Source organism: Podarcis pityusensis (assembly GCF_964106645.2).
Source record: "Podarcis pityusensis genome assembly, chromosome: 1".
Taxonomy (NCBI): Eukaryota; Metazoa; Chordata; class Lepidosauria; order Squamata; family Lacertidae; genus Podarcis; species Podarcis pityusensis.
Genome location: NC_138028.1, coordinates 76589568 through 76605888, shown reverse-complemented (window position 1 = coordinate 76605888; position 16321 = coordinate 76589568). Strand labels below are relative to the sequence as shown.

General features: G+C 43.6%; 1 protein-coding gene and 1 long non-coding RNA gene across 11 annotated transcripts in view; one reads left to right on the top strand and one right to left on the bottom strand.

Moving 5' to 3' along the window:
- Positions 1-6284, top strand: part of LOC308479876 (mucin-5B-like) — a 54306-nt gene extending 48022 nt beyond the window's left edge. For 8 of the 9 annotated variants that reach the window (XM_081010856.1, XM_081010857.1, XM_081010855.1 and 5 more), the window contains 7 exons: positions 374-414; positions 816-938; positions 1718-1813; positions 2339-2467; positions 2942-2981; positions 4263-4386; positions 5852-6284. In XM_081010856.1, coding sequence (XP_080866982.1) covers positions 374-414; positions 816-938; positions 1718-1813; positions 2339-2467; positions 2942-2981; positions 4263-4386; positions 5852-6017 — 719 coding nt within the window. In that variant the 3' untranslated portion in view covers positions 6018-6284. The remainder of the gene's footprint in view (positions 1-373; positions 415-815; positions 939-1717; positions 1814-2338; positions 2468-2941; positions 2982-4262; positions 4387-5851) is intronic. The other variant, XM_081010858.1, reaches the window with a different exon arrangement.
- Positions 1-16321, bottom strand: part of LOC308479912 — a 37047-nt gene that overhangs the window by 4327 nt on the left and 16399 nt on the right. Inside the window, exons 2-4 of one of the 2 annotated variants that reach the window (XR_013987891.1) lie at positions 6311-9572; positions 4479-4537; positions 777-876 (exon numbers count right to left, since the gene is read on the bottom strand). This is a non-coding gene — a long non-coding RNA (uncharacterized lncRNA). The remainder of the gene's footprint in view (positions 1-776; positions 877-4478; positions 4538-6310; positions 9573-16321) is intronic. The other variant, XR_013987892.1, reaches the window with a different exon arrangement.

Here is a 16321-nt window from a genome sequence, read left to right as displayed (position 1 = left end):
TGCAATGAGCTTTTATTTTTGGAATGAAACTAGTTTCTGAAGAAGCACTCTTCTGGGGCAAAATATACACAATAGATCTAGACTGAGTGTTGACCACGTTGAAAAAACATGTGCTCACTCTCCATTGATTCTAGAATAACGTGCTATCTGTGTACGTGTGCAGCCTTAGTCACAAAATGCTAAAAACACATTTGGCAGGTGGATATAATGTGTATTTTCACTATCTGGATCAAAATGCTTTGTTACTAATTTGTGAGTGATTCTTCTCTACAACTAATATAGTAGAAAAAGGAGAAAAGAACCCAGGAAACCCATAGGAGAGAAGTCAAGAAAATCTCAGCATTTCTGAGCATTATTTTTCTTTTACTTACAGAACCAAAAAATGTTTGTGTATCTAAAGGAATTGAGTATCAGGTAAGGTCTGCTGCTTGCTTTAATTTACTGCTATGATATTCCTTTAGCTCAGGGGTGGGAGAACTTTTTAACCTAAAGGGTGGGCTCCTTTAAAACTGCTTTTTAAAATATGCAAATGAAATTTGAAATTTAATATAGTGTCTTCTTTGGCCTTGAAAATCTAATAATTATTTTAATGCTAGCTGTTAGTCTTTGAGTTATATCCAGCTATTCTGAATAGACCCATTGAAAGCAGTGGATTTAGAACTAAAGTCCATTGATTTCAATGGGTCTAGTTTGAGTATGACATAGTTAAATACACCCTTTCACTAATCCCATGTTGCTTAATAGCATTTCTGTGTTAATATGCTGGATTTACTTACCAGATTCTTCCCCTTCTGCTTTACCATCTCTCATTTAAGCCTGGATCAGTGGTACCTTCAGACTCTTGTGAGGAATGCTTCTGCACTGCAACACAGGATCCTAAAACCCAAACCAATAAAATTAAGTGCACTCCAATTAATTGTTCTACTGAATGCCAACAGGTAGGTAGACACATTGATGACTAACTTCTCCTCTGTTGCTGACTCAGCTTACCTTGCCATTGTTATTGTGGTTAGACAAATGTAGTGAACAGCAGTTGTTTGGAAAATGGCTTCCCTACTACACTAGTTAACAACAACAACAACAATTCCAGAGGGAAGCACTGGGAGAAAGCTTCCATAAAAGGTTGCTTTTCCACAAAGAGAAAAGCAGAAGATCTGATGAATCTTATGTACATTATGGGCAAAGCACCTTGAAGATGATCCATCACAGCATATAACAGACTAACACATGTTGGTTCCAAAAGATGGGGGTTAAGAAAAATAACACCAGAATGGAAACTTAGCGGAGAGCTGTGATGTCTACCATTAACACCAGCTAGTTAATAAAAATGCTAGATAATGATCATGTTTGATTCAGATACTAAGCCTGATATTTCTTGAGCTAGACAGAATAGGAAGCCTGAAGGACAATTCTGTGCATTAAAGTAGTTTCTGGGCTTCCATTCAAAACTCCAGATTCCACCACAAACTGGGAAGTCCATCAGAATCTGAAGTAGGGGTTGCCCAAAATCTAAAAATCACTTGCAAAAATGTGAACGTTAGTCAAAACTGCATAGAAAAATGTGTTTATAAGGAGAAATGCTGGTGAATTTCCATGAGGATTTTCTTTATAATGCAAAATGTGGACCATTGAATTTAAGACTGGAAAAATGAGAAACTGGGGGAATTGAAATTGGCAGCTCCTTCTATCCCTTCCACCAGCATCTTTTCATCCTCAGGGGTTCCACTATATCCAGAAAGAAGGAAAATGCTGTGGTGAATGTGTGCAGACAGCATGTGTGACAAAGCTTTCCCCTGGGATAGTGGCCATTGAGGTATGTGTTTACCTTCTTTATGAGTAATTGTTTTGTTGTGACCATCTTACTCAGTTAGCTCAAAAACACAATTTTAAGGAGACTTCTCTTTGAAAACTGAGAATGCTTCATGTGTAACAATGGAATATAATGCCTTCATGAAATTAGATTTTAGCAATAGTGAGATACTTCTACACATTCCAAAATGCAGGTATTGAAGAAAACAACTTTTCATACAGATAGGACAGGCATTAAGGAAGAAAGATTTGCAGCTGACATAAGTTCACCCAGGATGTCTGTGGGAAAGGAGGGGATTTGAATTGACCCTCCTGATCTTCAGATCAGGAGAGAAACCACCAGTGAATGCCTTGGTTAAAACATAACTTCCTATTCTATTTCTGTATCAAGCCAAACTAGGCATTGCACCATTCATGTAATTAACACTTGCGTGAGGGGCTTTTACAAAATAAAATGTAGGAAAATCTAGATGAAGATCAGCTCTTTTGCTCAATAGCACCTATTTCTGGATATTATTTTCTACTACAGGTTGGGAAGACCTACAAGGATCCACAGGATAACTGTACTCAGTATCTATGCACCAGGGTATCAGATCAATTTATATTGAGTACCACAATAATATCCTGCCCAGTGTTTGATCGATCAAATTGTGTCCCAGTGAGTATTATTATAGCAGTGCTTGCTTTTATCAATTCAACTCACATTTCTTATTATTAACCCTATGTGGAAAACCCATTTGGCTTCCAGAGCCAGACGGAAGGAGGATGGCTGGATTGTGTTCGGGGATCTATGTCACTAAATCACTAAAAGATAGCTCAGTTAGCTCAAATAGCTCAGTCGGTTAGAGCATGGTGCTCATAATGTCAAGGCTGCTGGGACAGCTGCATATTCTTGAATATTGACCTCAGATTATGATTGGTTGTGAATGAAATAAACCATCATCGCTGGTTAGCCTTCCAGAGTTATCTGCGAGGATCAGGAAGGAACAAAGCAGGTAAAAAATTGATTGATTCAAAGTTTTATAATCTGTACATAAAGGAGGAAAAGGAGTAACGTGCAAAAAAAGAAATATTAAGGTGTGAAGAACTAATATTATAATGTGACATATTCTCATGTTTCTTTTCAAAATAGGCAACTATTCAAACTGCTGCTGATGGATGCTGTGAGATATGTGAGTATGTTCTTTGCAACAGTTCATGAATGAAAGCAAAAGAGCTTTTATAAATTCCCAGTTTGCACATAACCAGTGTTTTTTTTCCTGAGGGTATGCCTACCCCTAAACATTTTATGAATCTTTGTACTTTTGTCCATCTACTTTATTTATTTTTCCGTTTTGAACTATAAAATTGTGATTTTTTTTGAGTCAAAATGAGAGTACACCTAAACATTTTTTAAGAAAAAAAGCACTGCACATAACTTTCAGGAACTGGCTGGATGAGGAATAGTGGGGGGGGGGGGGCTGCCCTTCCAAGAGCCCCCCAGGGATGACACAGAGGAAAGAGACTTGGGCCCTGGACATTTGTGGTGGGACATGGAGGACCAGTCTGCAGAAGGGGCAAGCTGGAAGGTGATCGAAGCAGGTGGTTTGAGTGAACATGGAGAGTCAGAAGAAGAAAGCCATTCCAGGACAGGGCTGGGCACCGTGAGCTCAGACTTACAGCAAGGAGCCAGATACTGCCTCTGTTGCTCAGCAGTCCTGCTCCAGCAAGCTCTCCTCCTCCACTGACACTCAGATCATGAAGAGTCCTGCCCATTGCTGAGCAACGGGCCAGACAGGCCCAGAGTGGAATCCCTCTCCCTTGCTCCAGTCTATGGCTACTTGAGAGGAGTCCAGAGTAAGGGAAGGGGGGCCAGATGCCAGTTCCAGCACTGTCTTCAACTAGGGGAGACTAGCCTAGATGAACTTGGTTATGCTTTTACTTTTGTGAATAAAAGCTATTTGCATTTCACGTCTTGAGTCCTTTTCCTGACCTGTGGAAGTACCTGCAGTCTCCTGACATCCCCTTGACAATAACACAAAACCAAACCACAAAACCACAATGGAATACCAGTAAAAATCCATTTCTCTAATCTGTTTTCTGTGATGTCAGCTGATTAATAATAATAGCATTAGAGCAAAAAGAAGAGCTATCTAAAGTTCTTCAAAGGGGCCTGTTAAATCTAGGGCAGGAGAAAATATTTGATTCAGTTTGCGTTTAAAGCTGAATATATCAAAATTGCACTTTCCATAACAATATGAGAACCAAAACAAAAATTTGAATTTTACAATGTAGCCCTGCAACCAAACAATGTCTACAGAAATGCATATATTAGGGGAGTGTGTGTGGAATGAGCAGCTACATTTGAAATGATAGATAAAACTGCTTTTAAGTTCAAAGCTGCTGGTTCCTGATAGTTTAAGTTCCAATCAGGTAAAGTTATTTGAGGATTTTTGTTTCCCTTTCATTTTCAGGTACCCCCTTGTCACATAATTGTACAATTAACCTGAAGAGGCAATTCATTGTTTATAAGAATTGTAAATCAGCCAGGCCTATCAACGTTCCTTCCTGTGGAGGATCCTGCAACACCTACTCTGTGTAAGTAAAAGATTGCTCCACCTGTCTCAGTCAACTTGACTTCTACAGCACAACACAGACACAGCATTCACTTTTTGTGCCTCTTTGCTTACCATTTTCTGGAAATGAGCCTGGAGCACGAATATACCTCAGTTTTTGCCACTGCCACCCTCTGTAAAATAGCAAATAATAGTTGCACTATTAAGTCACCCTGGACTTGTAACAAGTAGGTGAGTTTAATATTTGCCCACTTTGCACACACAGTTATGTTGTTACCATATGGTTGCTTCACTACACATGCAGAGACTTTCAACATTTTATCATTTTACTGCAAGATTTATGGAAAAATAAGGTGAGCCAATGGCACAACTGCTTTAGAATGTGCACATGGTCTCTATGGGTCAACCTGTCCGGCATGTTGCCACGAGTCCAGGATAATACAAATTAACTGGCCGTCAAATTATTTTCCAAAGGCTGGTTTTTGGTATAATGACACAATCACTTGACTGGATGTTCCAATAAATTAAACAAGAATGTGTTATTTTCCCCAGTGAAAAGTAGTGGTAACATGTTCCTTATTTTCCAAGGGTGTTACGCCAAAATAATAGGCACTGAGAGGCCTTTAGCAAGTTCTTCTAACAGCCTGTAAATTTAGTCCACAGGAGTAGGACCCCCAAAGTTTGGATAGTATCTAAGCAGCTTGAGCAAGACCAAGGTTAAGATTTCAGAAGCAGACAGGTGTTGAATATAGCCGAAAGCTTCTGATAATCAGGACTCAAACTGTCACACTGTACAAAAGCACTGAATGTTGTGATCTACATGGGTATTTCTCCTTTGTGAGAGACACATGTATATACCCAGTGTCTTTTTATAGATCAGGCTACAACCTGTCAAGAACTCAGTGGGACTCTGCAATTCCTCTTTCTGTTTTTTTCCTGTTGTTTTGGTAGAGCTGGACAGCAGGAGAAGCAGCATGCACCCCTCTATTAGCAATGGAAGCAGATATTGCTAGGAAACCTTCCTGCTGCCTTTTTCTGCTGATAGTGACACAATTTATGAGTTTTACAAGCCACCTTGTGGCTTACAAGCCACAGTCAAAGAAAGTTAACATTGTGCACAGATCTGGGGGGACAACAGAAGCGGAAGTAGAAGCAGAGTTTCCCAGAGATCTAAAATCACACAGTCTCCATCCTTTTTCCTTCAATGTTTTTAGCATGGAACACTGGTGGGGAGGGAAGAAAGTGGAGCATAATGGCCTAAACCAACTTTCACCCTCCAGATATTTTGGACTATAATCCCCACCAATCAGCATGTTGTCCAATATTGCACCATATTGATGAAGGCCGGGCTAAACCAAAAACACAGACCAGTGCACTTAGTTAATGAATAAATGCTAGAAAACTATTTCTTGACTTGACATCACTGGCCGCTTTTCGTGTAAAGAGGAACATCAGTCAAAACGTTTCACCTGTGCTTTCTCCCTCAGATATTCCTTTGACACTCACAAAATGAAGCATGGATGCACATGTTGCCATGCCACAAAATACCATAAAGTGAGAGTGGAACTGGTTTGCAGCAAAAGGAGGCATATGAAATACACATATCTTCATGTAGATGAGTGTAGCTGTGTGGAAACTAAATGCCCAACATAGAAATGTGAACCAAAAAATGTTGGTGAAATGTTTTGTCTTTATTTGAATAATTCATTTTTAAAAAATGCTTCAAGCAGTTGTGTGCAATTGTGTGTGTGTGTGCATGCATTCACATATCCATTTTTATTCCTGTAATAAGAGATGTTTAGGATTTTTTTACAAGGTGATTCATCCCTGTAATCATGTTTCTTATTCCAATTGCTACAGGAAATTGAATGACAAAGAACAATGTTGATATTTGTCAAATAAACTATGTTTCCAAGTTGACTTGCTTTCTGTTGCAATAACCTTACCTAGATCAGCTACAGTATATCCTCTTCTCTTTCACTCTCAAAGACCTGACAGAGAAGAATTAGTAGTGTAAACATTCACAATGTGAACACACACCGTTAAAATCTTTGCAAGAAGATTGGTGAAAGACTTGGCTGGAAATTCATTGTGGAAGTCAGGTGGGGAGGAATTTTATATTCTGGATTCTGGATCTGTAGCATTCTGGATCTGTAGAAACAAAGAACATTACTGTATTCAAAGTAAGAGTCGGATACAGTTATGAAAGAGGGTAGCCCCTACTCACGTGTTATTATCATTGGAATTAAACAGTTGGTGTAGGGGCCACATGCACCACTTCCAGAGACTCTTTCCCTACTGTCTCTACTGACCAGCACAAAGGATGGATGGGGGCTTCTCGCTGCATTCAGGTAAATACATTGAGAAGCCTCGAAATGATGTGGAATGTGGGTAGAAGTTCAGTACTGGAGCTGCTAAGATGCTGAATGTGGGCAAAGGTCTGATATGGAGCCAGGGGTAGGGTGCGGACAAAGGTATCTACAACCTCTGCATGACCAGTTTAGCCACAACTCTGCTAACTCCTTCTGGATAAGATGTTAACTCTCAGTTGTCTGATTCACCACCACACTGAACATAACCTTCATGTTTTCCCCTCCCCACATTACTTCCTCCTTTGGGAGATATTTGGGACACAGTTACAACCAGGTTATTTTAATAGCTGTTCCTAGCATAATTTCATTCACATCACTGAGCAGATGTTTTCCTTATACTCATAACTGGTATTTGGTTGAGAGGAAATCTTCCTACAGTTCAGTCACACTGGGCATTTGAGGGAATGGGGATCTTCCACTGCAAAGTGTGGTTTGGTTAGATTGGTGAAGTTATTTTCCCTACAAGTAGATGTTCTCTCATTGTAGTGTACTGTGGTCCAGATTGGTTAGATCAGCTTACAGGAGGTTGGCGTCTGCCTTCCTTAGACTCTATATGATAGAAACCTAACATACAGCCATATGTTATTAGGGTAGCACTAAGCTATGGGAAACACTTGAGGTACAATAATATTCAAAAGTTGCCACACCTGCATGAAACTTCTAGGTTATACTGGACTCCAACACAGCTCTTTCTGCTGAGGAAACACTTTCTTTCCTGAGTTCCAATAGTCTTGACTTATTGTGATTTCCCACAAGATCTCTCACACCACAAGCATTAGGCTAACACCCACTGAACATTCACAGTGTGTTGCGTGGCTATTCCCGCCCATTCCCACAGAATGGAATAAATAAAGACACAGGACACCGAATTTAGGTTAATGGGCGAAAATTGGCCACAACTTTATTGATTACAGGTAAGAACGGTATTGGCTTTAGGCATTGGCCCTATCAGACTAACCGGTATAACCGGGAAGGGTTAAGCACCAACAGGGGGAGCCCCTGAGATGCACATCCCTAGGCGCTCCCCGAGGGGTTACCGCTCGGGAGCGCGCTTTAGGCCCTAGCCTCCATAGGTTTCGGACGAGGCGACGCCCCCCGGAGTCCTTTAACGAACTACCCTTCAGCATTTGGGGGAGGTGATGGCGTTTCTCCCCCCCATCTCATTTGCATAATAATACCCCTGCCAATGCCTAACCGCCACACGAGCCAGGCTCGCCGCCAATACCCTCAAACCTGTAACCAATCCCTGATCCCCTCGAAAATGTCAGCAAGCCAAATATCATTACCAGCATTGGAAAGGTGCACGCCACCCCCGCGGTAGAGGGCCTCCTCACTAAAATGGATGGCTGGGTGCTCAATGACCCGCCCACCCATCGCTGCCACTCTACACGCCACCGAGCGCTCCAGGAGCCCCCTGGGTCTATTCACAGCCACCGGGTTTTTGGAATCCCTCCACACGCGCCTCTCAAGCAGAAATGACCAAATAATTGTTAGGTTCGGATAGGAGGCCCGCAACTCCCCTAGGTCCCTAAGAATATGCCACATTAAGTCCACCCCCTTTCTGTAAACTAGGTCGTTCTCACCCAGTTGAATGACCACCGCCTCCGGTGGGCCTTCAACAGCAATTCTTTTTGTAACTGCTGGGAAGAATTCTTCCCAGCGCATTCCACGACGCGCGATCCAGGAAACTTCAGTGTTGTTTGGAAGTTGCAAATCGCACCAGCCCCTGGCAACCGCACGTACTCTTGCCCAGTGGACAATGCTGTGGCCAATGATCCACAAACGCACCGTCCCAACACCTGAAAATAAAAGAGAGCAAGAGAACCAGTTCAGTGGGGCCGATGGAGGAAGGAATGTTAGCATGTCTTCCGGATGTACCCCCTGTAAGCGTTCGACTTCCACCGCCCCATGTCCATTATCCTCTCCGCCGGTAAACCCATGTGCACGGTGGTGGTCGCGGCCCCGATGCGAAAGGAATGTGCGGCGTACTCCTCTGATGGGAGCCCAATGGCAGCGATTGCCTTGCGCATGACCCTCATAAACCGATGCTTTGACAGGCGAGAGCCATCTGCGTGTATGAAGAAAGGGCCGCAGGCTTTAGGTCTTAAACACAGGAACTTTCTTGCGTCCTTTACTGGGCAAGGGCCGGCCTTCTGAGTAGCCTGTAGGCGGATTAGGGCCCCTCTGCCAAGCTGATCGGTCTTTGAACTGCAAATTTTTAGGATTACTTCGGAGCTGGACAAAGTCAAGTCCTCCAAGAGGAGCCCCCTGTTATTTTTAACCAGTTGGTCCTCACAGACCACCTCACCTATGCGCAAGGCACCGAAGAAAGCGAATGAAAAGGCTGTGGAGAATAACCTGGCCTCATACCTAGACCAACAAATGACCCTGAGCTTCTTACGTATTTGCCTAAGTATGTCATAAGTTATGGGTCTTCTGCTGTCAGAGCTAGGAGGCCGAGACCTACGCCAGCCCTCCAGCATCTTCCACACCACGAAGTGTGCACAGGGGTCGACTGAGAACAGAGCTTTGTAGAAGAACGATATTGCTGCGGAATGAATATTTAGGGTTTTGGGGGCCCGCCCTAGGTCGCGGAGGCGCACAAGGTATTCTATAACCTCCGACTTAGTCGGGGGCTTGCCTGGTTTAAAAAACCCTTTCTTCTGACGAAATGATGAGAAATCTAACCACGCCTTGTTATAGGATCTTAGTGTTGAGGGTGCTACTGATAACAATACTCCCTTTATCGCTTCTCGTTGCCAATACTCCAGAGGTGCTCCGGAAATGGCTGCGGCAGCTGCTGCGCGTCCGGCGCCAACAAGTGGAAGCGATCCTTCTGGAAATGAGACAGAGCATCTGCAATGTTGTTATCAATACCTGGTACGAATTTGGCCGAGGCATATAAGTTTAGCCGCAGGCAGGATAGGACAAAATACCGTAAAAGCGACGCTACTCTAGGCGAACGGGAAGATTGCTTATTTAAGACAGACACTACTGCCTGGTTGTCTGTCCAAAAGCAGACCCTGTGGTCTTTAAATTGCTCGGCCCATAGATGAATTGCTATTACGATAGGGAAGAATTCTAAGAACGTTAGGTCGCGTAGTATGGGTTTGCCCTGCCATGATGAGGGCCATCGCTGTGCGCACCACTGACCTCGGAAGTAGACACCAAACCCCAGAGAACCTGCCGCGTCTGAATGGACCTGGAAGTCGGATTGAAGGGCCATGCTATCTTGCCAGAGTGAAATTCCGTTATAGCCATCTAAGAATTGCAGCCAGACCTGGAGATCTGACTTTACTGACTTCGAGAGGCGGACCCGATGATGTGGCGACCGCAAACCTGCTGACAACTTTGCCAGCCGTCCACAAAAGGGGCGACTGGGCGAAACCACTCGGCACGCGAAGTTAAGGTGGCCCAAGAGGGATTGAATTTGCTTGAGGGTGACCTTTTTTAAGGGCAATAGCTGTGAAATGAGCTCCTTAAGGGCCACCAATTTCTCGGTAGGAAGGCGAGATGTTTGGGCAATAGTCGAGCTCAATGCCCAGGTAAGTCATTGTAGTGACTGGACCCTCCGTCTTTTCATTCGCTAAAGGGACCCCCAGCTCTTCCGCCATAGACATGAAGGCCTGTAGCAAGGCCGTACAGGCATTAGCATTACTTACTACCAAAATAAAATCATCCAAGTAATGCCCCACACCTTCAGAAGCAGATTTAAATTTAAGCGCCCATTCCAGGAAGGTGCTGAAAGTTTCAAAAGCAGCGCAGGCAATTGAACACCCCATTGGCATTGCTTTATCGATGAAATAAGCTCCCTGGAATTTAAAGCCTAGCCAACAATAGTCTTCAGGGTGGACTGGGAGGAGGCGAAATGCGGATTCGATGTCGCATTTAGCCAGAAAAGCACCCGCAGCTGCTGAAAGGAAAGGAAAGGGGCGAGTATGGGCTGCCCCGACCTTAAATGCCCCTTACTAGTCCCGCCCCCGCCACCAGCCGATTGGCTGGCGCGGTGAATAATGAATACTAATGATCCTGGGATTCCCTAGGTCCCGTGGGGCTGCAGCCAGCCCCGCGAGGGTGTGAATGGGGTGTGAGCCCGCAACCCCCCCCTCCGGATGTCGGGAGTGGCATTGTGGTTTATATTTTGCTTTGCATCCCAACTTGGCTAGAAAGCTACCAAAAGCAGCTAGGAAAGCTTCTTTCACAGACTCTGGTTACAACTTCAAATACTGCATCAGTATTTCATAAAAACAACAACAGGATAGATGTGGATTGTGGCTAACATCACATGTACACTGCTTCCCAAACCAACAGCATGAGCATGCTCAGTGCAAAGGAAATAGTAGTAGTATGCACACAGCCCTACATTCTAATGGCATAGTCTTCAGCATGCTGCATCAGCATGAGGTCACAGTGGCCAGTCTCTCTGACTCAGCCAGACAGCATCAACATAGGTGCACATTGATCAGCCTCTCTAATTGAAGCAGACAGAAGCAGTTGTATGCCCAAACACACACACACACACAGAGAGAGAGAGAGAGAGAGAGAGAGAGAGAGAGAGAGAAGGAGTGAGCACTCATAGAGGTGAGCATGTGAAGAAGCATGTGGAACTGGTCTCCTACTGAAGTGGTTCAGTAGCAACCATGTGCAAGCAGTCTCAATCTCTCTGAAATGGGCAGAAGTGGGGGTGGGTGGGTGGGAGGGAGAGAAGCAGTAAAGAAGGTGAGGAGCCAGCTGTAAGTAAATTACCCGGTAAGTAAATCAGGCTAAATGCTAACTGTCCCATAATTGCCCTGTAAACAAATGAGAAGACTTGACATATCGTTTAACCACCATGCCAGCTTTGTGCTAGCAAATCAGGTTGGATGTTAAATAAGCAGGTCACGTAGAGGAGCTGACCTCGTCTACAAATCTCAAGCTCGAAACAAGACTGTCATGATTACACTACCAGAATTCTTGCCATTACTAGTGCCATAAATCATAGCAATGGCTGTGAGCTTGCAAAGTGTCCCCAGCCAAAGTTTTATGAACTTTGCAAGCTTGTGTTCTAAGCTATAGCAACAATAAACATATTGTGATAAATTAAAGACAACCACATTTTATTATGCCCCAAGCAGATGGACTAGATGGGTGCCCTCTCAAACTTTAATGTGCCACAAAAGTAACACAAGTGATTAACACGGCTGCCCCTCTGGAATTGTTTATAAGTATCACAACAATTATGGATATTAGTATTAGAGAATCTTTGCTTCCAACCCAAAAATACACAGTTGAAGGGAGATCCAAACAATTTAATGCTATTGCCACTCCTTCACCAGCAGGTGTCATACCAGACTACACAAAGATGGTAGTGCAATAGATTTTACTAGTATGTTAGAAATGTGGCTACTCCAGCAAGTGTTTTAGAAAGTGTGTGTCTGTAGGTGGGTGGTGCTGTCATGCTGGACAATGAATTTCATAGATCCCTATATCTTTAAGAGTTGTCCAGAAGGCAGACTTTATTTTTTAAGTACTTCATTACAGGGAGAAGTAGCAGTTTGTTATTCTTTCTGTGCAATTCCTCAAGGTAGAAGAACCCCCTCTGACTTCTCCCTGGCATCCTCAGTAGTGGATCACCATAGACTCAACAAGTTGGAAAGGACCCCAATGGTAATCTTGTTCAAACCCCTGCAATGCAGTCATCTAAAAATCCCCTCAAAGACACAGACGGAGGACTGTAGGGTGGATGTAGAATGGGATATATACATTTCATCAGCAAGATCTGTCCAGTGTTGCTATGGAGTTCTAAGAAAATAAAAAAGCATAGTTTTGAAATTGGTGGTTAAAATCAGTGCAGTTTTGAAATATTCAGTCCACCATCTTTATTCAAAAAAGGTGTCCACTTGTAACGAAACACAGACAAAAACCTGCTCCTTGATCTCAGGGACCCTTGTACAAAATTTGGTTACAATATTTTAAGAGGTATCAAAAACAGACAAATAAACAAATAACTTTCTGAAATATATAGTAGATTTTATGTTGGTCATGCTCTGAGAGAAAGCTGTGAGGCTGGACAATTTCCATGAAAGTGGCAGGAGTGCTCTTATTCCTAGTGGCGAAATGTTAGTCATACATGGTTTCCTTATGAAGTTCTTAGCCCTACTTCTGAGAGTCTAGCTAAGAGGGAAATTCTTTTATTTCATTTGTACTACAGTTAGAATTATAACTTCAGAAGAAATGCCATTTAGAAGGGGGGATTTTAAAGCAGTGTTAAGGGGAGGGAAGAAACTTCTCTGTATAAGGGTTTATTTTTATAGGAACCCTTTTTAAGTGTCTGTATGAAAGTATCCGACAGAAGGGCTACACAGTTACCCAGTGACCTATAAGAACTGCTCCCTAGATAAATTATTATTTATACTAATTTTTTATACCGCTCTTCATCCGAGGATCACTGGGTGGTTTACAATATAAAAGCACAAATATTAATAACATTGTAACAAACCAAAACAGTACCCCCAAGTTTAAAAGGCCATCATTTGTTTAATTAGCCAAAGGCCTAGAAGAAGCAGACTGTTTTTGCCTGGTGCCTAAACAAATGTAATGAAGGCATCAAGTGAGCCTCCCTGAGGAGAGCATTCTACAACCAGGGAACCACCACAGAAAGGGCCTATTCTTGTGCTGCCACCCTCTGGACCTCTCATGGAAGAGGCACACAAAAATTGGGCCTCAGATGATGACAGCAGGAACCTGGTCAGTTCACATGAGGAGAGGCAGTCCTGGAGGTATTGTGGCAGTTCGAATCCCCGCGATGGGGTGAGCTCCCGTTGCTTGGTCCCATCTCCTGCCCACCTAGCAGTTCGAAAGCATGTCAAAGCGCAAGCAGATCAATAGGTACCACTCCAGCGGGAAGGTAAATGGCATTTCCGTGTGCTGCTCTGGTTCACTTAGTCATGCTGGCCACATGACCTGGAAAAACTGTCTGCGGACAAACACTGGCTCCCTTGGCCAGTAAAGTGAGATGAACGCCGCAACCCCAGAGTCGTTTGCGACTGGACTTAACTGCCAGGGGTCCCTTTACCTTTACCTTTTAAGTCAAACCCAGCACTTTGAATTGGACCCGGAAACTGACTGGCAGTTTCCATTACCGAGGGAATTTCTATAGATCACAGCCATATTTATTAACCATATTTATTATAGCTTATGAATGCAATCCTTGATCTTTAGAATGCATACTTCCTCATTCTCTGGAAATGGGCCCCATTCTTAACATAATCTGTAAAATCTATGGAGTCGCCCAACTCCAAATCACCTTTGAACAAACAGCTATGTAATTCAAGAAAAGTTGATCCAACTTTTTAATGTGTTTTCTGTTCCCTGTTTCCATGTATCAGCCTGTTCAGGATCCCTACACTTAGTTGACTATCCTCGTAAGTGAACGGCAAGGCTGAGTCAGAGTCTACATACTGAACTTATTATTTGGAGCCACCTCCATATGTCTCAATGGATACCACAATGAATATCAAAGTATTTCTTCACTGTATTGGGCTATAACAATTTATTTGATATCAATTAATTTCTTTGATATCATTAATTAATGCTGCAAGTTTGGGCAATAGCAGGATGTGCTTCCACATGGCAACTGTAGCACAAACTCTGGACCTGCGAACAGGGCTGAAATTAGGTTTCATGAGGCCCTAAGCTACTGAAGGTCCTATATATGTCCAGCTGTCCTTTGTCAACAACAAATTGTCACTGTTTTTTGTATTGAATATATGCTACATGGTAATTTATGGACCTAATAGGTATCTAAAGCCATTTGCATATAATAAAATATGGATTTTATCAAAGTAATTGTTGAACTGAAATACAATTAAGAAGTATCCACTTTTTACCCCTTTAAATTTTTTTGGGTCCCCCAAGAGAGTGGGGCCCTAAGCCATAGCCCGTTTAGCTTATACGTAAATCCGGCACTGCCTGCGAATGTTAGACTCCTGCAAGACAATTCTATTCATGCTTCCTCCAAAGTAAGTCCAGATGTGTCCAGTGACTCTCACACTGGGCCAGCCCTACCATTAGACAGGGTGAGATAGCCACCTCAGGCAGCAGAATCATGGAATTGTAGAGTTGGAAGGAACCCCAAGGGTCATCTAGTGCAACACCCTGCAATGCAGGAATCTCAGCTGAAGCATCCATGACAGATGGCCATCCAACCTCTGCTTAAAAACTTCCAAAGAAGGAGAGTCCACAACCTCCTGAGAGACTCTGTGGCAGGGGAGCTAGGCTGCAGCAGTGAGGTGTTGAAGAGCAGAACTGAATGTGTTACAGGCCAAGGCCTACACCCTTTAAGCTAGTCTATTGTTCTCAGGCATGGTGGAGTGTGGTGACCCATTATTGGTGCTGATTCAAGATTCCACTACAGTAGTTGGCTTCAGTACATGGGATGGGTAGGAGGCACCATCTTGTGATTCACTTCAAGCAGTAAAATTTATTGGGCTTGCCCTGCCTGCACAATAATAGGAGGTATAGAATTTGTCCACTGGCAGTCACTATAGTCCTCCCCTGTCCACCATGTTGCTTCAGTGCTTCCCCACTGCCACTCCTCTTACACAATTCACTGAGGCCAGAGCATTCATTTCAAGGTGAGCTTCCTATGGCTTCCATTCATTGACATATTCAGAGATGTATGGTGTCCCCTTGACATGATCTTAAAGCAGGAGGAAAATGTGCGGTGGCCTGAAGAACAGTTTTAGTGTTAGCATTATTTCAATTTCTAGTCTGCCTTTCCTCCCAAAGGAGCCTAGGGTGGCGGACAACAAAGCAGAAAAACAATACCATTAAAAACAAAATAAAGGCATATTTAAAACACCTAAGAACATCAAAAGAAAAGAAAAATCACCCACTGACCCTCCCAGTTCATAATTTCATGTTTCCAGGAACAGTATCTTTCAGTCATCAAATTCCTGGATGAACAGGAATGCTTTTAAATTCCTCCTGAATGTTAACAATGAGGAAGACAAGACGTATTGCACCAGGGAGGCATTCTCCAAATGGGCAAAGACTGTCGAGAAGGCCCTGTCGTGGAACCAGGTGTGCCAACTCAGGAGGGAAATGGGGGTGGGGCTGAGGCCGATATCATGCATGATACTGTGTTGTTGCACACTGTGTCTGGGTGTTGCATGCGATGTCACAACACCCTGCATGACAGCCGGAAGTCGGACATGGCGCTGGTGCACACAACATCCAAACATCACCCAACAGCTTGGCTTCCATGACTGTTGGCTCCTCCTCCTGTTCCTACCAGGAGCTGGGAACTGCTTCCCCTCCACAGCAGGAGAAGGAGGAGCTGCAGTGTTGTTTCTGAGCATCGTGTACACCATTGTGACACCCAGGTAAACATTGCAGCGGTTCAGCCCCCTGCTAAAAAATATTGGAGGGGCTCAAGGGGGTCAGTCCCTAGGAGTCAGTGCCCCTGATCAGAGCAGCACCATCCAAGCAGTACTCAGCCCCAGCAAAGTCTCCCATGCCGGTCACAGGACCCAAGAAGGTTGATACTGGGGAGGAACTCTTCTAGATATCTGGGTCCCAAGCCATTTAGGGCTTTATATGCTA